The sequence below is a fragment of the Temnothorax americanus genome, unplaced genomic scaffold (genome assembly GCF_048541705.1).
Source record: "Temnothorax americanus isolate GAGA-0224 unplaced genomic scaffold, ASM4854170v1 Scaffold186, whole genome shotgun sequence".
In the NCBI taxonomy this organism is placed as follows: Eukaryota; Metazoa; Arthropoda; class Insecta; order Hymenoptera; family Formicidae; genus Temnothorax; species Temnothorax americanus.
In genome coordinates, this window is record NW_027509325.1 from 85174 (window position 1) to 102551 (window position 17378).

General features: G+C 44.7%; 4 protein-coding genes and 1 pseudogene across 4 annotated transcripts; all 5 read right to left on the reverse strand.

Annotated features, from left to right (window-relative positions):
• Nucleotides 1–393: 393 nt before the first annotated feature.
• On the reverse strand, nucleotides 394–1146 carry LOC143896481 (uncharacterized; annotated as a pseudogene).
• Nucleotides 1147–7432: 6286 nt separating this feature from the next.
• Nucleotides 7433–8785, reverse strand: LOC143896483 (uncharacterized protein F54H12.2-like). The gene has a single exon (XM_077404383.1). The coding sequence runs from the start codon at nucleotides 8783–8785 to the stop codon at nucleotides 7433–7435; it is 1353 nt and encodes a 450-aa protein (XP_077260509.1).
• A 1577-nt stretch (nucleotides 8786–10362) lies between these two features.
• LOC143896484 (uncharacterized) lies at nucleotides 10363–11496 on the reverse strand. The gene has a single exon (XM_077404384.1). The coding sequence runs from the start codon at nucleotides 11494–11496 to the stop codon at nucleotides 10363–10365; it is 1134 nt and encodes a 377-aa protein (XP_077260510.1).
• Nucleotides 11497–12716: 1220 nt separating this feature from the next.
• LOC143896479 (uncharacterized) lies at nucleotides 12717–13590 on the reverse strand. Its single transcript, XM_077404380.1, has 2 exons — nucleotides 13428–13590; nucleotides 12717–13394 (listed from the first exon to the last, which is right to left on the reverse strand). The coding sequence occupies exons 1-2, from the start codon at nucleotides 13588–13590 to the stop codon at nucleotides 12901–12903; spliced, it is 657 nt and encodes a 218-aa protein (XP_077260506.1). The 3' UTR covers nucleotides 12717–12900.
• A 456-nt stretch (nucleotides 13591–14046) lies between these two features.
• Nucleotides 14047–16244, reverse strand: LOC143896478 (uncharacterized). The gene has a single exon (XM_077404379.1). It carries the CDS (start codon nucleotides 16217–16219, stop codon nucleotides 14249–14251), a length of 1971 nt encoding a protein of 656 aa, XP_077260505.1. The 5' UTR covers nucleotides 16220–16244; the 3' UTR covers nucleotides 14047–14248.
• Between the last annotated feature and the right edge of the window lie 1134 nt (nucleotides 16245–17378).

Here is a 17378-nt window from a genome sequence, read left to right on the forward strand (position 1 = left end):
TCGCGTGCACATGTGTCTTATATACGGTGTCTTATACTGTGTCGAGAATAAAGAGTTATTGTTGAATATCGCCAGTAGTTATTAGAAGTGGTTTCAAAGGTATACGAAAAATCTCGAGATGCGTGTTTTATGCACGATGCCTGTTTTATTAATTGATTCACGTGACAGAAGTAAGGCTCTGATCGTATGGAGTCGATGGTCGAATACAGAGAAATATAAAGGCATGTGTATGTACTCTGAGGTGTGAATGCTACATAGTATATGATCAATATGGTAGAACAATATGGTGGATCAATATGGTGGATCAATAAGCGGAAAAATTGAATATCTTAACACGCCCCCTTAATTTGAACGCTACTAACAATTTTTGGCAAAAAAAGGCAAGGGGAATCCTTAGATCCATGTGAGCCCGCATTCCCATGCACAGTTCCAATGTCCATCCTTTGGCAGAGCCTTGGTGAGGTAGTCGGCCACCATCTGATCTGTAGGTACATACTCCAGCTTCATGAGATCATTTGCAATCACTTCCCTTATGAAGTGGTACCTTATGTCGATATGTTTTGTTCGTGGGTGGTACATGTGGTCATTGGCCAGGTATTGAGCTCCACGATTATCAACATGAAGTGTGACATCAGCCATTTGAAAAAGACTTAACTCCTTGAGTAAACTCTGCAGAAATATACCTTCTTTAACAGCCTCTGTCATGCTGATGTACTCAACCTCGGTCGACGAAAGTGCAACGGTTTGTTGCTTTTGTGATTTCCAAGAAATGGCACCGTCTCCGAGTAGATAAACATATCCCGTATAAGATCGTCTGTCCACACTGCATCCACCCCAGTCAGCATCCGAGTATCCAATCAAGTTTTTGTTGGTTCTCTTATACGACAATCCGAGATCAAATGTACCGGCAAGGTATCTCAATACTCGCCTTGCAGAGATCCAATTCTCCTTACTAGGATTTATATTAAATTGAGCCAATTTCGACACAGTGTTGGCTATGTCAGGCCTTGTACAAGTAGACAGGTACATTAGAGCACCTATCAATTCACGATAGGGGTAAGACTCCTTAATCGGGGTGGATAATTCTTTCTTTAGTCTCTTTGAGTTGATCTCTGAAGGGGTACTCACTGGATTAGAAGCTTCCATGCCATATCTTGTAAGTAAGTCAATGGTGTATCCTTTCTGAGAAACGGTTATTTCATTCTTCTTTTGATGAATTTTCAAGCCAAGGAGCTCTTGGCCAAGCCAAGATCCTTTATCTGAAACTCGTCCATTAATTGTTGCTTTATCTCACTTACCCAGTCATCATCACTGGAAGCAATTAAAATGTCATCTACATAGATCAACAGCAACAATATCCTTCCATTACGATGTGCTTGATATAAACAAGGTCCTCCTTCGGTGGGAACCAAACCCATCTTCTTTAACTTGTTATTCAGGCGTTTATTCCATTGCCTGCCTGCTTGACGTAATCCGTATAAAGCTTTATTGAGTCTACAGGCATTACCACCTGATTTTAATTCACTCAACAATCTCTCAGCTCGTCTCTTTACAACGGGGTCGGTGGCTTTCGCGGTCACTAATAACCTTTTGAGTGAGATCTTCAGCATATCCGGCACGTCGATAATAACCTCTTTATCCAAATAGCCATTCAGAAAAGCAGTAACGACATCGAATTGCCAAACCTTCAAGTCATATTCTGCTGACAGAGCCAATACGAGTCTGATGGATTCCATTCGTGCAACAGGTGCAAAGGTCTGATGATAATCAATACCATATTTTTGACTATATCCTTTTGCAACGATACGAGCCTTTCGGCGAGAAATAGATCCATCCGGATTATATTTATTTGTCAGCACAACTCGACAACCGATTGTTTTCTGATCTTCCTGCTTCTCGATGATTTCAAAGGTATCATTCTTGATTAAGCTTTCTACTTCAGCTACAATGGCATTAATCCATTCAGATTTCTCATCACTGGACAAGGCATCATCAAAGGACACCTCAGCAACTCCAGCAAAACTGGCTTCTGGGTCAGATTGTGAATCAACGAAGACGTCATCATCACCTTCGACCTCATCCGGCAAACCAGCATCGTCCTGATCAATGGTACTAATTGTTCTATAAAGTTTTCTGGGTCTTCCTGGTCTACCTGTATGTAATAAACGTGGTCGACCTGGAGCACGTTTAAAGAACTCGTCTCTAACAGCATTATCCTCCTGAATTGGAGTTCCTCTCTGCATTGGCTTACATGGTGTTCTCAGCACACTTCCCTGCCGAACCTGCGATGCAGCTTCAATATCCGTCTCTTCTTCACCTGGATTTACAAGAAGATTATCATTTACTTTAAGTGTACTTGAATCTACCACGACTTCCTTTGAATGCTCAGGTATTTGGAGTAACTCACAAATCTCTTGTTTATCAGTTGAATCTACACGTGAATCTTCCAAGAATTTAATATCTCGGCTAATTATAGCTTTCTTCTCATTAGGTAACCAAACTTTGTAACTTTTTGTCTCACGCGGATAACCAATAAATATACCCTTCATAGATTTAGGCGCGAACTTATCTTTATTAGGGGTTTATCAAGGACAAAAACTTCTGCTCCAAAAGTCCTTAAATGATTAATGTCCAGAGAATCGCTTGTCCATTTCTCATATGGAGACATACCGTTCAAGGTATTCGTTCGGCACCGATTTCTTATATAAGAGGCAGTTGCTATGGCGTCAGACCAAAAACTTGCAGGCAATCCAGACTTAATTAAAAGGCATCGCGCCATATTCAATAGGGTACGATTTATGCGCTCCGCTAAGCCATTTTGTTGCGGCGTGCAAGCAACAGAATATCTCCGTTCAATCCCATTGGTTTCCAGCAGCGATTCCAATCCAGTATTGCAATATTCCTTGCCTCTGTCAGATTGCATGGCTTTTATCTTCATTCCAGTCTGATTTTTCACTAGATTTTTGTACATATTAAATGCCTCGGTTACTCCACTCTTCTGTTTGAGGAAATATATCTCGCACCATCGGGAGCTTTCGTCTATAAAAGTAACAAACCATCTAGCACCGTTTAGAGACTGTACACGTAGTGGGCCAACAACGTCGCCGTGCACTATTTTTAATAATTCTGTGCACTTAGAATTTCCTTTAGGGAATGGTAAGGCAGTCATCTTTCCTTTTAAGCATATTTCACATCGCTCCAAACTATCAACTTCCACCTTTGATGGTAAAGGCAGTCCTTGATCGGTCATAACCTTGAACAAATCCTTGGCATTCAAATGTCCAAGACGATTGTGCCAAATCCAAACAGCAGAATTAGTCTGAGATTCGTCTTCTGAATTAGTCTGAGATTCCTCTGAAATACCGGTGTAATCATTATCTTCTTTGATTATGTACAAGTCGCCTTGACGTACTGCCTCCATTTTAATTGTCCTCTATTGATCTACAACCACGGCAGAATCGTTTCTAAAAATTACCGATCTACCTTTATCTGCAATTTTTGCAACAGACATTAGATTGGTTCTGAGATCTGGAACAAATAAAGTATTTTGAAGTTCAATTAATCTATGACCATGAGTGTTTGAAACAGGCAGTTTCACTGCTCCCTTTCCTTCAACCGTAGTTGAAGCTTCACTCGCTAAACTGAGTCTGCCTCTCCTCGACGAATCAAGTGAACTGAAAAGACTCTTATCTCCGCACAAATGAGCTGTACACCCGCTATCCAAAATCCAATTACGTGACTTCGTAGGGTGGCTCGAAATCTGATGACTTCCATGAAAAACAGTATGACAAGTCAAGTATGAATCATCCACAGCATGGGCACTTGGCTTATTTGTAGGCATTACAGCTAAGTTCTTTCTTAGATTTATCAGGCATTTCAGAGCTATTACAGGTTGGACAACTTGGAAACTTGTAACCAGGTAAACCACATTTGTAACAGTAAATTCCGCTTGATTTATTCTTTGAGTCTTTATCTTTATTACCGACAGATAACTGACTTCTCACCTTTTTCCGTTTCGGACGAGGCTTCACTCCTTTCTTTACTGCCAGTCCTCCTACGACATTATCGACAGATGACTAAGCTCGAACATCATATTCCTCTAGTATCTTAACCTTAAGAGCATCAACAGGCGGAAGCTCGTCTCGTGACTCAATAGCGACCCTAAAGTCGTCAAATGTAGGTGGCAAGCTGTACAAAAGCATTATGGATAGTAAATCACCATTTATCTCGACCTCCATGGCAGATAACTTATCGACAGCATCAAAGAATTTGGCCATGTAGTCCCTGACATCCTCGCTATCAGACATACTGTTGCGCTCGACCGCGCGTTCGCAGCACACACTTTCACGCACTCACTCGCCAACGCGGCGCGCAATCCCGTTACCGGGAATAAACACTCACAAATAAAAAAGAACTTGTTTAATGCAGTAATGTAATAGAACAATGGCTCATGAACACGTCTGAACGGTTCGAAGGCCCGGCGGAAAATCTGACAGACGACAGAAGTAAACAAACAAACGCAACAGCTGGTCGTCAAGGCTCGACGTCACGCAGTGCTTTGCGACTGCTTTTCGGGCTTCTACCGGGCGTCTCGGCACGGGCGCAACAATACGTTGCAGAATTAGCTGCTTAAGAAATGTTACTTTTCTAGCTGGACCTCGAGACGCATAAATAGATTCTAATTTAAGCCAAACCTCGCGAGAAAGTTTCTAAATTGCGTACCTGAGGAAGTTGAGAAGGATGGATCGATAATATTAATTCCGATCTAGCTTTCCTGTCAGCTCTCTTCCACATTAGTAGTAAGTGGGTAGGTATGGGGCGTCAAAACAAACCCCCTCCACCGACCCCTCCGGCGCCAGGGGCGTGGCCCAGACGGTCTGCCCACGTGACCTCGGAGCTCTCTGATTGGCTGCCGTGTGAGGGGTGGGGGTAAAATGGAGCGATTTGATTGGATACCCCATACCTACCCAGCGTTCTGATTGGATACCCCATACCTACCCAGCGTTCTGATTGGATACCCCATACCTACCCAGCGTCTGATTGGTCCTCCCCTCCCTGAGGTGGTTAGTGACTAGTGACTTTTTTGGGGGGACTGCAGGTGGTGGAAAACTACGAGTCAAAAATGGCGGATTCAAATGGAGCGTTTTGATTGGATACCCCATACCTACCCAGCGTCTGATTGGTTCTCCTGCCTAAGGTGTCTAGTGCCTAGTGACTTTTTTTGGGACTGCACGTGGTGGACGACTACGAAACAAAAATGTCGGATTCAAAATAGTAACTAAATGGTGCGTTTTGATTGGATACCCCATACCTACCCAGCGTCTGATTGGCTCTCCCGCCTAAAGTGTCCAGCGTCTTTTTGGGCCTGCACGTGGCGGACGACGCTGAAGTCACGCGGTAAAATAGCGGAAGAGCCGGCCAGCGCCATTTTGGTGGGAGCACGTGGTAGACGACGCTAAGCTCGAAAAAGGATATGATGCTAAGATGCCAAAAACAGAAAGTAGAATTTTTAAGAGCGTTTTGCCTCGAGGGGAGGGGGAAACAGGAACGGACAGGTTCGCTTTGTGACGTGACGCAATCCAACCCTTTTTTGTATCGAAGGATTTTTATAATTTATGACGGTGTTCTTTTTAGGACTTGGGTCTAGACAAAGAGTTTTCGAAATAAACAAATACGCTTGGTTTCTAAGATTTGCTCATGTATTACTTATTTCCTGCGGAAACAAGGTTGTAAAACAGGAACGGACAGGTTCGCTTTACGACGTGGTGCAACTATTTTAACGTAAGAGAAAAAGGAATGAATAAATAGACGGAGGGGGTTGAGAAGATACAAACAATGTTTATTACGTAAAATAATACATTGATACGGGGAATAAGTATTTTTTAATTATTCTTAAAAGTACACGCCTGAACATGACAGCATTCAACGTGAGGTTTTACGCATGCGCTTTTATTATGAAGAAAAATTTTACGAAATAATTTTACAATCAAGCGATCATTGCGTTCGCAATTGCCGCTAAACAGATTAAGAAACTGACAAAGATTATAACCGCTACACATATAATATAAAAATACACAGCAGTATTGTCCGCAAGTTTGAGAGAGCGTTCCTTGTAGTGTCGTAGTGTTCCATTGATGCATAGTGGAATTTCGACGAAGACGTAAGAGGAATCTGGAGTCCAAAGGTGGTAGTCCGTAGCTATCGAAATACGTTCCTGCTCCTTGTTCGTCGATGTAAAAAGCGACCCAATGTTGGCCGGGCCGATCGTGATCGTCCGTGTTAGCGACGATGGCTGTCGACCTCGTCCACACCCTCGGCAGTCTGTCGGCAGGATAGACACCCGCAAATCTGACACTGAGATGATGCAACGCATGTAAGATTTCTTGCGAGTTCATTTTTTACACAGCGAGGCGGTGATCGCGCGAGAGGAATTATTTGTATAATTTCGGGGTTTACCTCTTTTGGAGTTGTCGCACTAGTGTTCTTGGATAGAGACGGATGTATCGGTGCGTTATTGAAGATGTATTCTTTTCTTACGCCCGCTACTGAATAATAGGCTTTTGCTACTTCTCCTTCCTCTTTCTCTTCTGTCTCGTTATTTTTTTGCAACTGTTTTATTTCTATAGCGATGTTACCATCGGTTTTTTCACCCTCGTCGTCGTCGTCGCTTGTGTCCAAATTTACGTGTGAGAGATTTATAATATCGTAGCTCGAGTCGATGCTGCTGCTGCTGCTGCTGCTGCATTCGCTGTTGTCTCGCAAGATTAACCAGCGTTTTAACTTGAAAGCGTTACGTAACGCACAAACAATTTTGTCCGTAGTTGAAACACGAAATCCGTGATGTGAGCAGCGTTGACTGTACTCTCGGGACTCCGGTAAACTTTTGAACGGTGGAGAAATTTCTTCCAGATTATATATGTTTCTGGAAAGTAGTTGACTCAAGTAACGAGCCTTTTCCACACCTCTGCAGTAGATGTAGCGTACTTGTCGCGTAATTTCTCGCAGATGTAGCGTGAAACATTTGAGATTGGTTTCGCCATCGAACCATTCGATTCCATGATAATTTCGCGAAAGCCAGTTATTCTCACGTCTTGACTTTTCGGGTAGATCGTCAAATGGATAGGGAGGCGCCACAATCCAGTGTCCGGCGATCGCTGCGTTATTCGCGACAACTGCGACTTCTTTCGGAATAAACTTTCCGTTGACATCACGGAAACCTTGTATGTCGATGACCAGATCCATAGTTCAAAATGCACTCTCTATTTTTTTCAAGCGAAGCGTCGACGTCCGTGTCTCGAGTGAAACTGAATCTCTCTCTCTTTTCGCAGGACTTTACGCAGGAAAATGTGATGGGTAAAATAAGTAGTGGTGGGATAAAAATAAAGCATGTACCGTGTAAAGCTGTGAAATATTATTTGTCGACATTTGTCATTTAACCGGCAAAGTCGACGATAATTTGACGAGTGGAATCGATTTCTAGAACATTATCGAATTCGGCGTAAACGATACAATTAACGGTTGTGGTAAGTGCTTTTTCAAATCGCACTTCCAATCGTAAACTGCCATGTTTCACAAGATTCCAATGGCCGGCAAAATTGGCTGATAAGTCTGGTGTAAGATCAAAGGCGAAAAGTGTGAATCCTTCGGCGTAATCTTCTCTACTTATAGAATTACCCTCGTTCAAAAAGTGTATACCGGTTCCCGAAAAGAGAGTGTGATAAGCTTCGACGTAGAGTGGCTCGTCTTTCGAGAAGCTCGGCTGTAGCGGTCTACTGGGAATTTGTATACCGTCGGCGTACAGCGAAAAGAAATTTATACCGTAGTTTTTGAAATTAAACGGGTTTAATTTTCTATCGCCGTTGAACGCTCTGTTATCGACAAAACCGACTATTATCCGTTTCGGCAGTTGACCGAGTATTACATTGTCTAACGATTCTCCTACGAGACCCGCGTGAATCGTAAATGTTTTAACTTCGACTCTCGTAAGGGGATATTTGGCGGTAGTTTGGCTCAACATTTTCGCATGCGCGAGTAAAATGCCAGGACTTATTTTTGCTCTTCTCACTAGCAGACTGGCGTCTAAAATGCGTATTTTCGACGTCGATCGATTTTCCATAAGGCAAAACGAATCCTTCGAACGAACGAGTCTCATTCTAACTTCCACACCGTTAATTAAAAATTTATCCTGATTGAAAACGTCGCAATGAAGATGACCTATGAGATCTAGCGCGTGTCCCTCGTGAATGTAACGAGCGCGTCTCACGAGAGCCGGATTTGGTGTTTCTGAATCTACGAGTGCGTCCATGAGTCCGGGGGTATCCATGTCCCACAGACAAGAGGTCAGATGGGAAGTTTTTGCGGGTGAAGAATAATTTAACAACGCCTCTATGTACGCGCGGTACGCGTAAGCGTTGTTTGGGGGTGAGACGAGCTTTTGATTGAAATACACGTCGATTTGATTGAACATGGAATGCAGTAAATGATTTACAGGGCCTACTTTGAACGCGCTTCCACCTGGTGTACTTGTTTGGCCGTCGCCACCTCCGCCTGCTAGGGGAGAAGTTTCTACGCGTATGCGAAGACTCAACATGGTGTGCGTGAGGTCCAGGTAGTCTTCTCCGTGTCCGGGTATGACGAATTCTATAGGTGCGTCGTCCCCGAGGGAGGTTATGGGCTTGTAATAGATCCATTGCGAGCTCTCGATACTAGTTTGAGTGGGCGGCAATGTGAAGAAATCGAGCTCGCTCTTTAAACACTCGTTTGAATGCGTGTGAAGAAAAGACATGCTTATCCTTCTCCTCCGCTCCTTGAATTCTCGGTTCGTGTGTGTGCGCGCGCGACGATTAAGAGAATATGTCGGATACGCTGCGTTTCTTGACGCTGACTCGACGACCACGTTGTCTCGCAGTGGTGGTAGATGACTTTCTGTTTACAGCACGAGTCTTCTTCTTCTTCTTCGATGATTTTTTGTTCGTTATTCTCTTCCTCTTGATCTTTGATGACGATTTCCTTTTGTCCGTTTGAGGACGACGACGTTTACGAACTGCGACGCGACTGTCGTGGATGCCGAGGGGAAACTGAAACGCTGAATTTTTTGTAGTTACTTTATATCCCGATCCCTTCATCATGCTGCTTATCTTCTCCTGTGCTTTTCTTTTAAGATTTCCACTCGATTCCTTGAGGCGAGTTTTGAGCGCCTCCTTCAACGGTGTATTATTGTCGACATCTTTCATCACATTGATACCCGCGCGTAAAGCTTCTTTACCGACCGCTCGCGCGCCTCTACTTAGGAAAGGCAGTACCTTTCTGAATAATCCGCCGAGAAAACTACCGATTCCATGACCTCGTTGATAGGGTGCTCCAACGAAAACTCGTGGAATTCCTCCGCCTCGTCCACTCTGGTAGTGTGAATCGTAATATTCGTAGTCCATGGTACTGAAACTAATTTCTACTCTTTTCGACGACGACACTTCACCGCGGTCTTACTGGAAACGTCTAAAGTGCAATGTCACCGTCAGCGTCCCGGATTCGAATGGTATATTTTTTCCGAGTTGATCTTTTATATCTATTTCAATCGTGCGGAAATTTGTTTTGCGTAATGGAATATAATGCAGCGGAGAGAAATGTTTCACCTGATTCGTTCCGTAAGCCTCCACGTGATTATAGCGGTATGTCTCGACCGGCACTATTCGGAGAAGAGGAGTTTGTACGTCACCTGTTACATAAGGCTCGCAAATATCGCAATAAACGAACATTTTATCTGGAATACCACGCTGCAAACTACAAGGTTCACGACTATAGAAAGCTGTTTCGCGTACACCTTTACTTTCGTTAAAAAATCCAAGTTTAATATAATTTGCAGTAAACGGTTTTTTGGAAATAGGATAAATTGCGTTGCGCCTGGCATATAATTCGCCATAGTATACAGGATTATTGAGAAGAGCATGACCTAATCCGAGTATTTGTAGAAGAGTATCGGAAACGCTCATATAATGTATTAGATCGCATTTGCTTGCGCTGCAGGTAATGTTGATGAGGATTTTTCCTCCAGTCTTCTCTTGCTGATCCAAATAAAAGTGTGAGTCAGCTTGTTTGCATGCTTCATTAATCGCCGAGATAAGTTCTCTGGCATTTTTGTAAAGACCGTACCATATTGTGCCTTTCCTCGCCACCTGTGCTTCTTTCTCCCCCGGTTTAGTATCGAAGAAGTAGATTTCATTTTCTTGATAGCGCAAGTGTGAAAGAGTACTTGGAAATTGAATCTCGCTAAGCGCGACTTCCCATTCGCCGTGTAAGTGAACAGATTGAGGTAATTCCGTAACGAATGACGAGGTTCTATTTTCCGGGAAATAACGCATACTGCTATTGCTCGGAAGAACCATGAGAAATTGATCGTCCCTCATCTTGAGGAAGAGAAGTTAAATTCGAAGCGGGGATCCAAGTGTCAAACTTGCTGGGATAACCGCGCCAGCTAACTAACACCTGTTTATTAGCGCCGCGTCCCCTGGTCTTTATCACGCGATCGACGATAAACTCTTCTTCCCGCAAGTTTTTCTCAACTCTAGCTAATTCCTGTTCATAAAAAATACCGTCTATGACCTCATCCGCTAAATCGCTCAGTTCGTACACGCGTGGTTTTCGCCACTCGAGAACGCGGTGAATTCGAAATATTTCTTCACTCCACCTCGCCTCGTATCCTTTCTCGAAGGTAGCTTTTGCTCTACTGACGCGAACGAGTTCTCCGACGCTGTATTTAGCTTTTCGCGCGCGTTTTATCTTTTCGCTCTTTCTCCATCGTCGAACTATATTTTCGCGCGCTACACGAGCGTTTTCTCTCGTAACGACAGCCGGTTGCATTCTGATGGAGGAATGACGGGTGTGATTGTAAGCGCTTACGATATCTTGCAAAACATCGACGTAGCGCCGCGTATTTTTATGCGTAAAATAGCGCCACATTCGCTCTTTCAACGTTCTGTTGAAGCGCTCGACGACGGCAGCTTTGACATCCGGATTACGGGCCACGCGAAAACGAATGTCGTTTTCTTCCAGAAACTTTTGCAACGGACGTCCGATAAATTCTTTACCTTTATCCGTTTGTAAGTATACCGGTACGCGCCCGTTGCTTTTCGAGAGCACGCGCTGGAAAGCCGTCGTCACGTGCTCACTCGTTTTGTCTCGTAGCGGTTCTACCCAGACATATTTACTAAGCACGTCTATAATCACCAGAACATACGAATATCCGTCGTTGTAACTTTTGAGATTTCGGAGCTCGATCAAATCGGCCTCCCACAGATCGTCGATATTCGACACGTTGTAATGCAACCGTGGAAATTTTTTGCGCGATGGACGATGCAACGTGTAAGCGTCTTGCGTTTCGAGCCAACGCGTGACTTCGTTACGGGAGAAATTCGGTTTAGCGGCGCGCGTCAGATTATCCGTTGCCGAATAGCCCGCGTAATGTCGCGGATCGTAGTAGAATTTTTCAAGTTCCGTCATTTCTGTTTACTCCAATCGAGTAAGCGTCTTTTCTTCGCCTGCTGCGAATCAACGGTACTTTTCGGTGTCTCATCCGACGGTGTGGAACTCCTGAGAGGTCGAAATGTCGCGATATTCGAAGAAGAACTAGCGGATAATAATTCCTTATTTCTCACTAGTATCGAGGGGACGTTTAAGACGCGAAGTAATCGTGCGAACTGAAGTCTCCCCGTTGCTTTCACGGTTTTTCTTTCGCGCATAGCCTCGTTTATCAGGTCGTCGATATTCGAATCTTTTATAACGCTGCCGTCTATAGTGACGACTCCATCTTCATTCCAGCTAATTCTACTTGGAACTGCTTTATCGAACAAATACTTTAACAATAAGCGAGCATTCGCGCGATAAGTTTTTGGTACGCTATCCAGTATTCTTTTAGTGCTTTTCGTCATATTACGCTCGTTTGACGTGACGGTAGCAGCAGCAGCAGCAGCAGCAGCAGCAGTGGCGGCGGCCGCGACGTCATTTTTCGCCATAATACCGCTAGAGTGTGAAGCCGATTCGAGATCGCGCGTTGTCGTCGTTTCGTAGTCGTCGTCGACGTCGTTGATGTCGTCACGACGAATATCGTTGTTCGCATTTTCGTCCCCTTCATCGTTGCGCGCGTCCCGATTTCGTTTTCGCGCTACACGAACAAAATGAAGATATCGCCAAAGTGCCTCTTTATATTTTTTCCATTTTTCCCCGACGTCGAGTGGTAAGGGTGAATTAAGAATGAGACTCATCTCCGCATCGAGTCGCGATAGAGGTGTTCCCGGTGTACGCACGGAAATATTGGCGTTCTCCGAATTTTCGCTATTTTCCATCGTTCGTTCGCTACCGACGGCGGCAAACGCGGTGGGGAGCGTTTGTTGCGATAATTGACGCTGCATTCTTTCGAGATTTTCCGTAGTGATCAAAACCATCTTTTTTGCCCTTTCCATAACACGCGTTTTAATCTCTACCGCCGATAATTCGCGACAGTAAGGCGGCTAATATAGGACCGATAATATAAGGTAAGAATCCACCTTGTTGTACCAATAGCTTTCTTTTAGCCTTCAAATTACTGCCTTTTGACGCGATGCGACGCAGCGTCGCTTTGTGTTTGCTTAATCGTTTTTTTTCACGTCGTTCGAGCGGAACGTTACCTTTGAGCGTGTTGAAAACGCATTCGCTGATACACCGTATTAATTTATCGTCAGCGGTCCGTAAGAAGGTCGCGCGTTGATTTTTGTTCAAATACAGCAACGCCTCGAGAAGACAGGTATTTTTCTTTCCGATCGAGCGTCTGGCGTTTTTCGTCGCTTTGTCTGATTTTGCGTTATTTTCTTTCTTTTCCATCGCGAGAAAATTACACGACTGACCAGCGTGAGCGTTAGTGCGCGTCTTTTATACGTAGCCGTTGGAAAATGATCTACGCGGTACGTAGACGAAATGTGCCGTATCGTCGGGAAAGATACACGTTCGAAATCGATATTCGTCCGGAGTCGATTGTTTCAAATCGAGCAGTAGATACCCGTGCGGTCTCGACGTGGCGTCGTAGTACGCCTCTTCTAGAAACTTTGGATCGTTGGGAAAGACTTGACGCGCTAAATGACGAATTTGCGCACGATCGCGAGGATTTTTGAAAACCACGATGTAATTTGCATTGAGCGATATATCGCGTTGCCCGCGTCCCTGATGAAAAAGATTTTGCGAGATGAGAATTACGCTGAGATTCTTATGATGACTGCCTTTGGTAAAGAGATCTACGATCGCGTCGCTCGATGACGATTCTCTCATAAGATCGTCGATTATCACCAATTTAGGGGAAAGCGGATCGGCGGAATAATCTTCCGGACGTGGCAATCCCTCGCGAAATTCAATTATATTTTTCTTCACCGCTGCTTCCTCGCGCGCGTCGTATTGTAATTGACGATAAGCCTCCTGCCACTCGGCGTAATAAAACAAAACTCTCTCGAAACGCACGTCGGACATGTGAGATAGTTGTCGAAGAAAGGTTTTCACGAAGATCGTCTTCCCGCAACCGGTGGGTCCGCACACGATCGACGTCCAGGGATGTTTCCAGCGCACGTCCATTTTGCGAAATGATTGACTCGAATTCCGTGCGTGACTTCAAAAACAATAATTTGAGGAGGAGAGGAGCGGAGGGAGGGGAGGGGATAAGCTAATCAACGGCGGCGGCGGCGGCCCGAACGCGCGCACCAGCGTACCTCCGCAAACGCTCGCGCGAGCGAACATCACCGCGGACGTTGATCAGCTGATTCGCGCGCCGCGGTGGACATAAGCTTATTCACCCGTCTTAGCTTATTACGATTCCGCAGCGAGAGCATCGCGATCGACGAGCTTGTACGCGATGCTCCGAGCGGAGAAGTGAGAGAGCAAAAATAAGCGCGGAGGGAAAGGGAGGGGACAAATATATATATATGATACAGCAATTATTTACGTTTTAAATGTGAAAATATTTTATTTTTTCAGAGATTTTCTGAAGAAAAAAAATCACAAATTTCAAGAAATTTTATATTTAATCACACACACACAGAATATATTTACATATTACTACATTATATTTTTTTTAGTTACATATGTACAAAAATCTTTTTACGCACTTACAACTATTTTTACAAAATTAAAAAATTATTTACAATATAATACAAGAACATTTTTTTTGTTACCCTAAAGTGGCAGAAAACGTGTTAGCCTAACTTAAAAATAAAGAAGAAGGAGAAAAAGTTATTCACTCCACGTAACCGTACGGAAGTGAATAACAATTATTGATAAATCTACGTTTTACCAATACCGGTGCGCACGTTTTCGTTTCTTCGCGAGTTACAATTTCATGAAACGCGGTGCGACGAATTGCACTAAAACGTAGATTTATCACCGTCCCCGCCGCCGCCGACGACGTTCCTCCCTCTTCCTCTTCTCTACCCTCTCTCTCTCTTTGTATTATTAAGTTTTTAATACTATTGAAATTTACAGCTATAGAATTCCTATAATTTAAAGTAATACCTTTTACTTTACACGACTCTACAGTACGTCCGTCCGGTGTACGAACAATATAAGCGTAGAATTTTGGCCCGCCCGACACGAACTTCTCGATATAGCTGCCGTTGCCGTAGCTCTCGAGTTCGTCCGTCATGTCGCCGAGGAAGTTACCGGTACGCGGTTCGTACTCGTTCGGATCGCCTGTACTTACATATATACAAGAGTCGGTATCGTAGTATAAAACGCGTCTATCTAATGCTTCTAAATATTCGTATAATTTTAAGCGCGCTTGTGCCGTCGTGTACGCCGCGATCACGACATTTGTCAACGGAGAAGCCACGACGGCCTCTTCTCGTAGCCGCCACGAAGCATATATTACCTCGTCGTTGACGGGTAATATGTCGATTATCTCGTGCTCGGGACTCGTGAGCAAAGTCATGAAACGCAAACAAGATTTCACGACCTCGGTCTGAGGCAGATTGGTTCGCTGGCCGAATTTCCCCCAGAAAGAATTTAAACAGAGTTTCGCGACCGAGCGCAGGCCAGGATTCCGCACGATGTTGTCCTTATCGAGAACAACACCCTCGGTTTCCGCGTATTCTCGCAGGTATCGTTCTTTCGCCTCGTCGTCATGACAATCGCTCGGCCACCCACTAGCTTCTTGTTTTAATTTCAAAAATGTATTTATGTATTCGGCGAACAAACCACCCTGCCGAGTACCGGGGTCATATCGCGCAACTTTATATTGCCATATTTCGCTCACATTTGTCACGCGATATCCCTTCTCGACGGCTTTGCGCAATTCGACGGATACCCAAGTACCCTCGAATTCACGATCGGCGGGGTTATCGTGAGTGCACGCGGCCTGCGAGAACGTTTCACAACAGCTACGACATAACGCGAACAATAATTTTCCGCGTACGCGATATGGGAGTACCGGGTGAAAAAGATCGCGCGGTGGAAGTACTCGGCATCGGATGAGTCCTTCGATCGAATCAAAATTATAATTCGGTGCAGTTCCGATTATCGCTCGGCATTCTTCTCCGATAAAAATATCGGGGTGACCGATCGGAAAAGCACCGGTTTTCAATACGTAGGGATACAGAGAGCATACGTCCACGTAACGTATTTTCTCCGTACCCCGAATTTCGCGTCGGGTGACGATGTTTCCCGTGCGTCCTCCGTAAAATGCGTCGCGAGGATCGAGAGGTGCGTGTTTCAATAATGGGTGATTTTTTACATAATCTTTCATCGCCTGATTTTCTCGCAACTCACGGTCGAAATCGCACTCCCACATCTCCGTCACGAGGTACCCCCTCCTTCGGAGACGACATGTCATCGCGAGTGTTCGTTCGTAGCGCGCGTCGATCGTGTCCTCGCGATTCGCGGTCGAAGGCTTTCTATCGCGATTCACTTGAAAACATGTGGGACATCCGTGCCAAAAGCAGCCGTGAAATTGTAGTACGTAACGTCGCGTCTCGTTGTCGTCGTCGTCGTCGTCGTCATTAGTCGGCGTCTCGTAATATCCGTCAACGCGCGTGCCGTCGATTTTATGCTCGCGCCCTCGCCCTGCGTGAATTATGGGATGTCCGAGCTCGTGCTCCATCCACACCAGCCACTGTAGAGCTTTACGCGAGTGATTATCGGCGAATCTGTATCCTCCCGCCGGAATGATTCCTATTTCCTCCTTGCGCAGAAAGTTTTTGCGAAAAACTCTCATACACGTGGAAGCAATAGTCGTGCATTTTTTAAACGGACACACGTTCCCGCATTCAAAAAAAATTTTTCTGAAAGCTATGCACGCGCGTCGAAGAATATCCACGTCGTTACGGTAATATTTAATAAGTTCACTTTGAAAATTAAAAATAAAGTTGTTACGCGTCATCTCCGCGTGCCACGAAAGAAAGTGTTCGCGTTCTTTCGGTTTCATTTGCTCGGGAGAAAAATATCGTGTGTCGGGTATCGGACCGATATAATCTTGATTTTCGCGGGTGTTAAACAAATGTGGAAAAATACCTTTATCCAATGTATCCTGCAGCCCGAAAGCTTTAGGTAATTCGGATAATTTCATAGGCATATAATTTAAACTATCGATAAATTTTGTATGTCCGACCGTCATCACGACAATTTTTGTTCCGTTTAAAATTACTTGTGGCTCTTCAGTCTTTTCCGTATTTTCGACTAAATACTTTAGAATAAATTGCGCATCGAACGCTTTCGCATTATGCGCGATGCAAATAATTTTTTTTTTACATTTTGTCGTTCGCGTTACAAAATCGACGAACTCTTTTACAGGATCGCGCCGAAATACAAACTCGCGCACTCCACACCAACGGCATCGCTCCGACATGTCGTCTATCGCGGCGCACGCTTCGCAAATCTGTTGCGCGACGCAGAGAGTCGGTACGTGAACTTTGACGTTGTCCGTACCTTCGAGCGTCTCGTCTTGACGCGTTTCGAAATCATAGAACACGAATGCGACGCGTTCTTTTTTGCTATCACGCTTGTTCGTTGCATTCATCCCGTCATTTTCGTTTCCAAGCGATGCCTCTTCCCCCCGTGCCAGCGTAGTACTCGTACCCTCGCCCGGGTCGTCGTTTACGTCGGCATTACGTCGAAGAGGCCGCATAAAACATAAATGATTAGCGGACTGCAACGAACAACACGTCTTGCAATACGAAACGCCGCATTCGTGTCGCGAACCTCTCTTGACGAATCGCCCGCAATTATCGCAAATCTTCACGGAACTGCAGACGCTCGCGAGCGATTTACCGTCGTAAGATTTTTGCGCGAGATGACGTTCGAAACACGAGTTTCCGAAAAACGCACGATTACACGCCGCGCACTTGACAATTTCTACTTCGGGATTCTCGCACGAG

Bases quoted from the DNA above. Each gene is read 5' to 3' on its own strand.
- LOC143896479 (XM_077404380.1), bottom strand. From the start codon at position 13,590: ATGGACGTGCGCTGGAAACATCCCTGGACGTCGATCGTGTGCGGACCC. The intron at 13,395-13,427 runs GTCAATTACAAT...GCGAGGAAGCAG, and splicing joins CGAGTGGCAGGAGGCTTATC to CGGTGAAGAAAAATATAATT.
- LOC143896483 (XM_077404383.1), bottom strand. From the start codon at position 8,785: ATGTCTTTTCTTCACACGCATTCAAACGAGTGTTTAAAGAGCGAGCTC.
- LOC143896484 (XM_077404384.1), bottom strand. From the start codon at position 11,496: ATGACGGAACTTGAAAAATTCTACTACGATCCGCGACATTACGCGGGC.
- LOC143896478 (XM_077404379.1), bottom strand. From the start codon at position 16,219: ATGAGAGTTTTTCGCAAAAACTTTCTGCGCAAGGAGGAAATAGGAATC.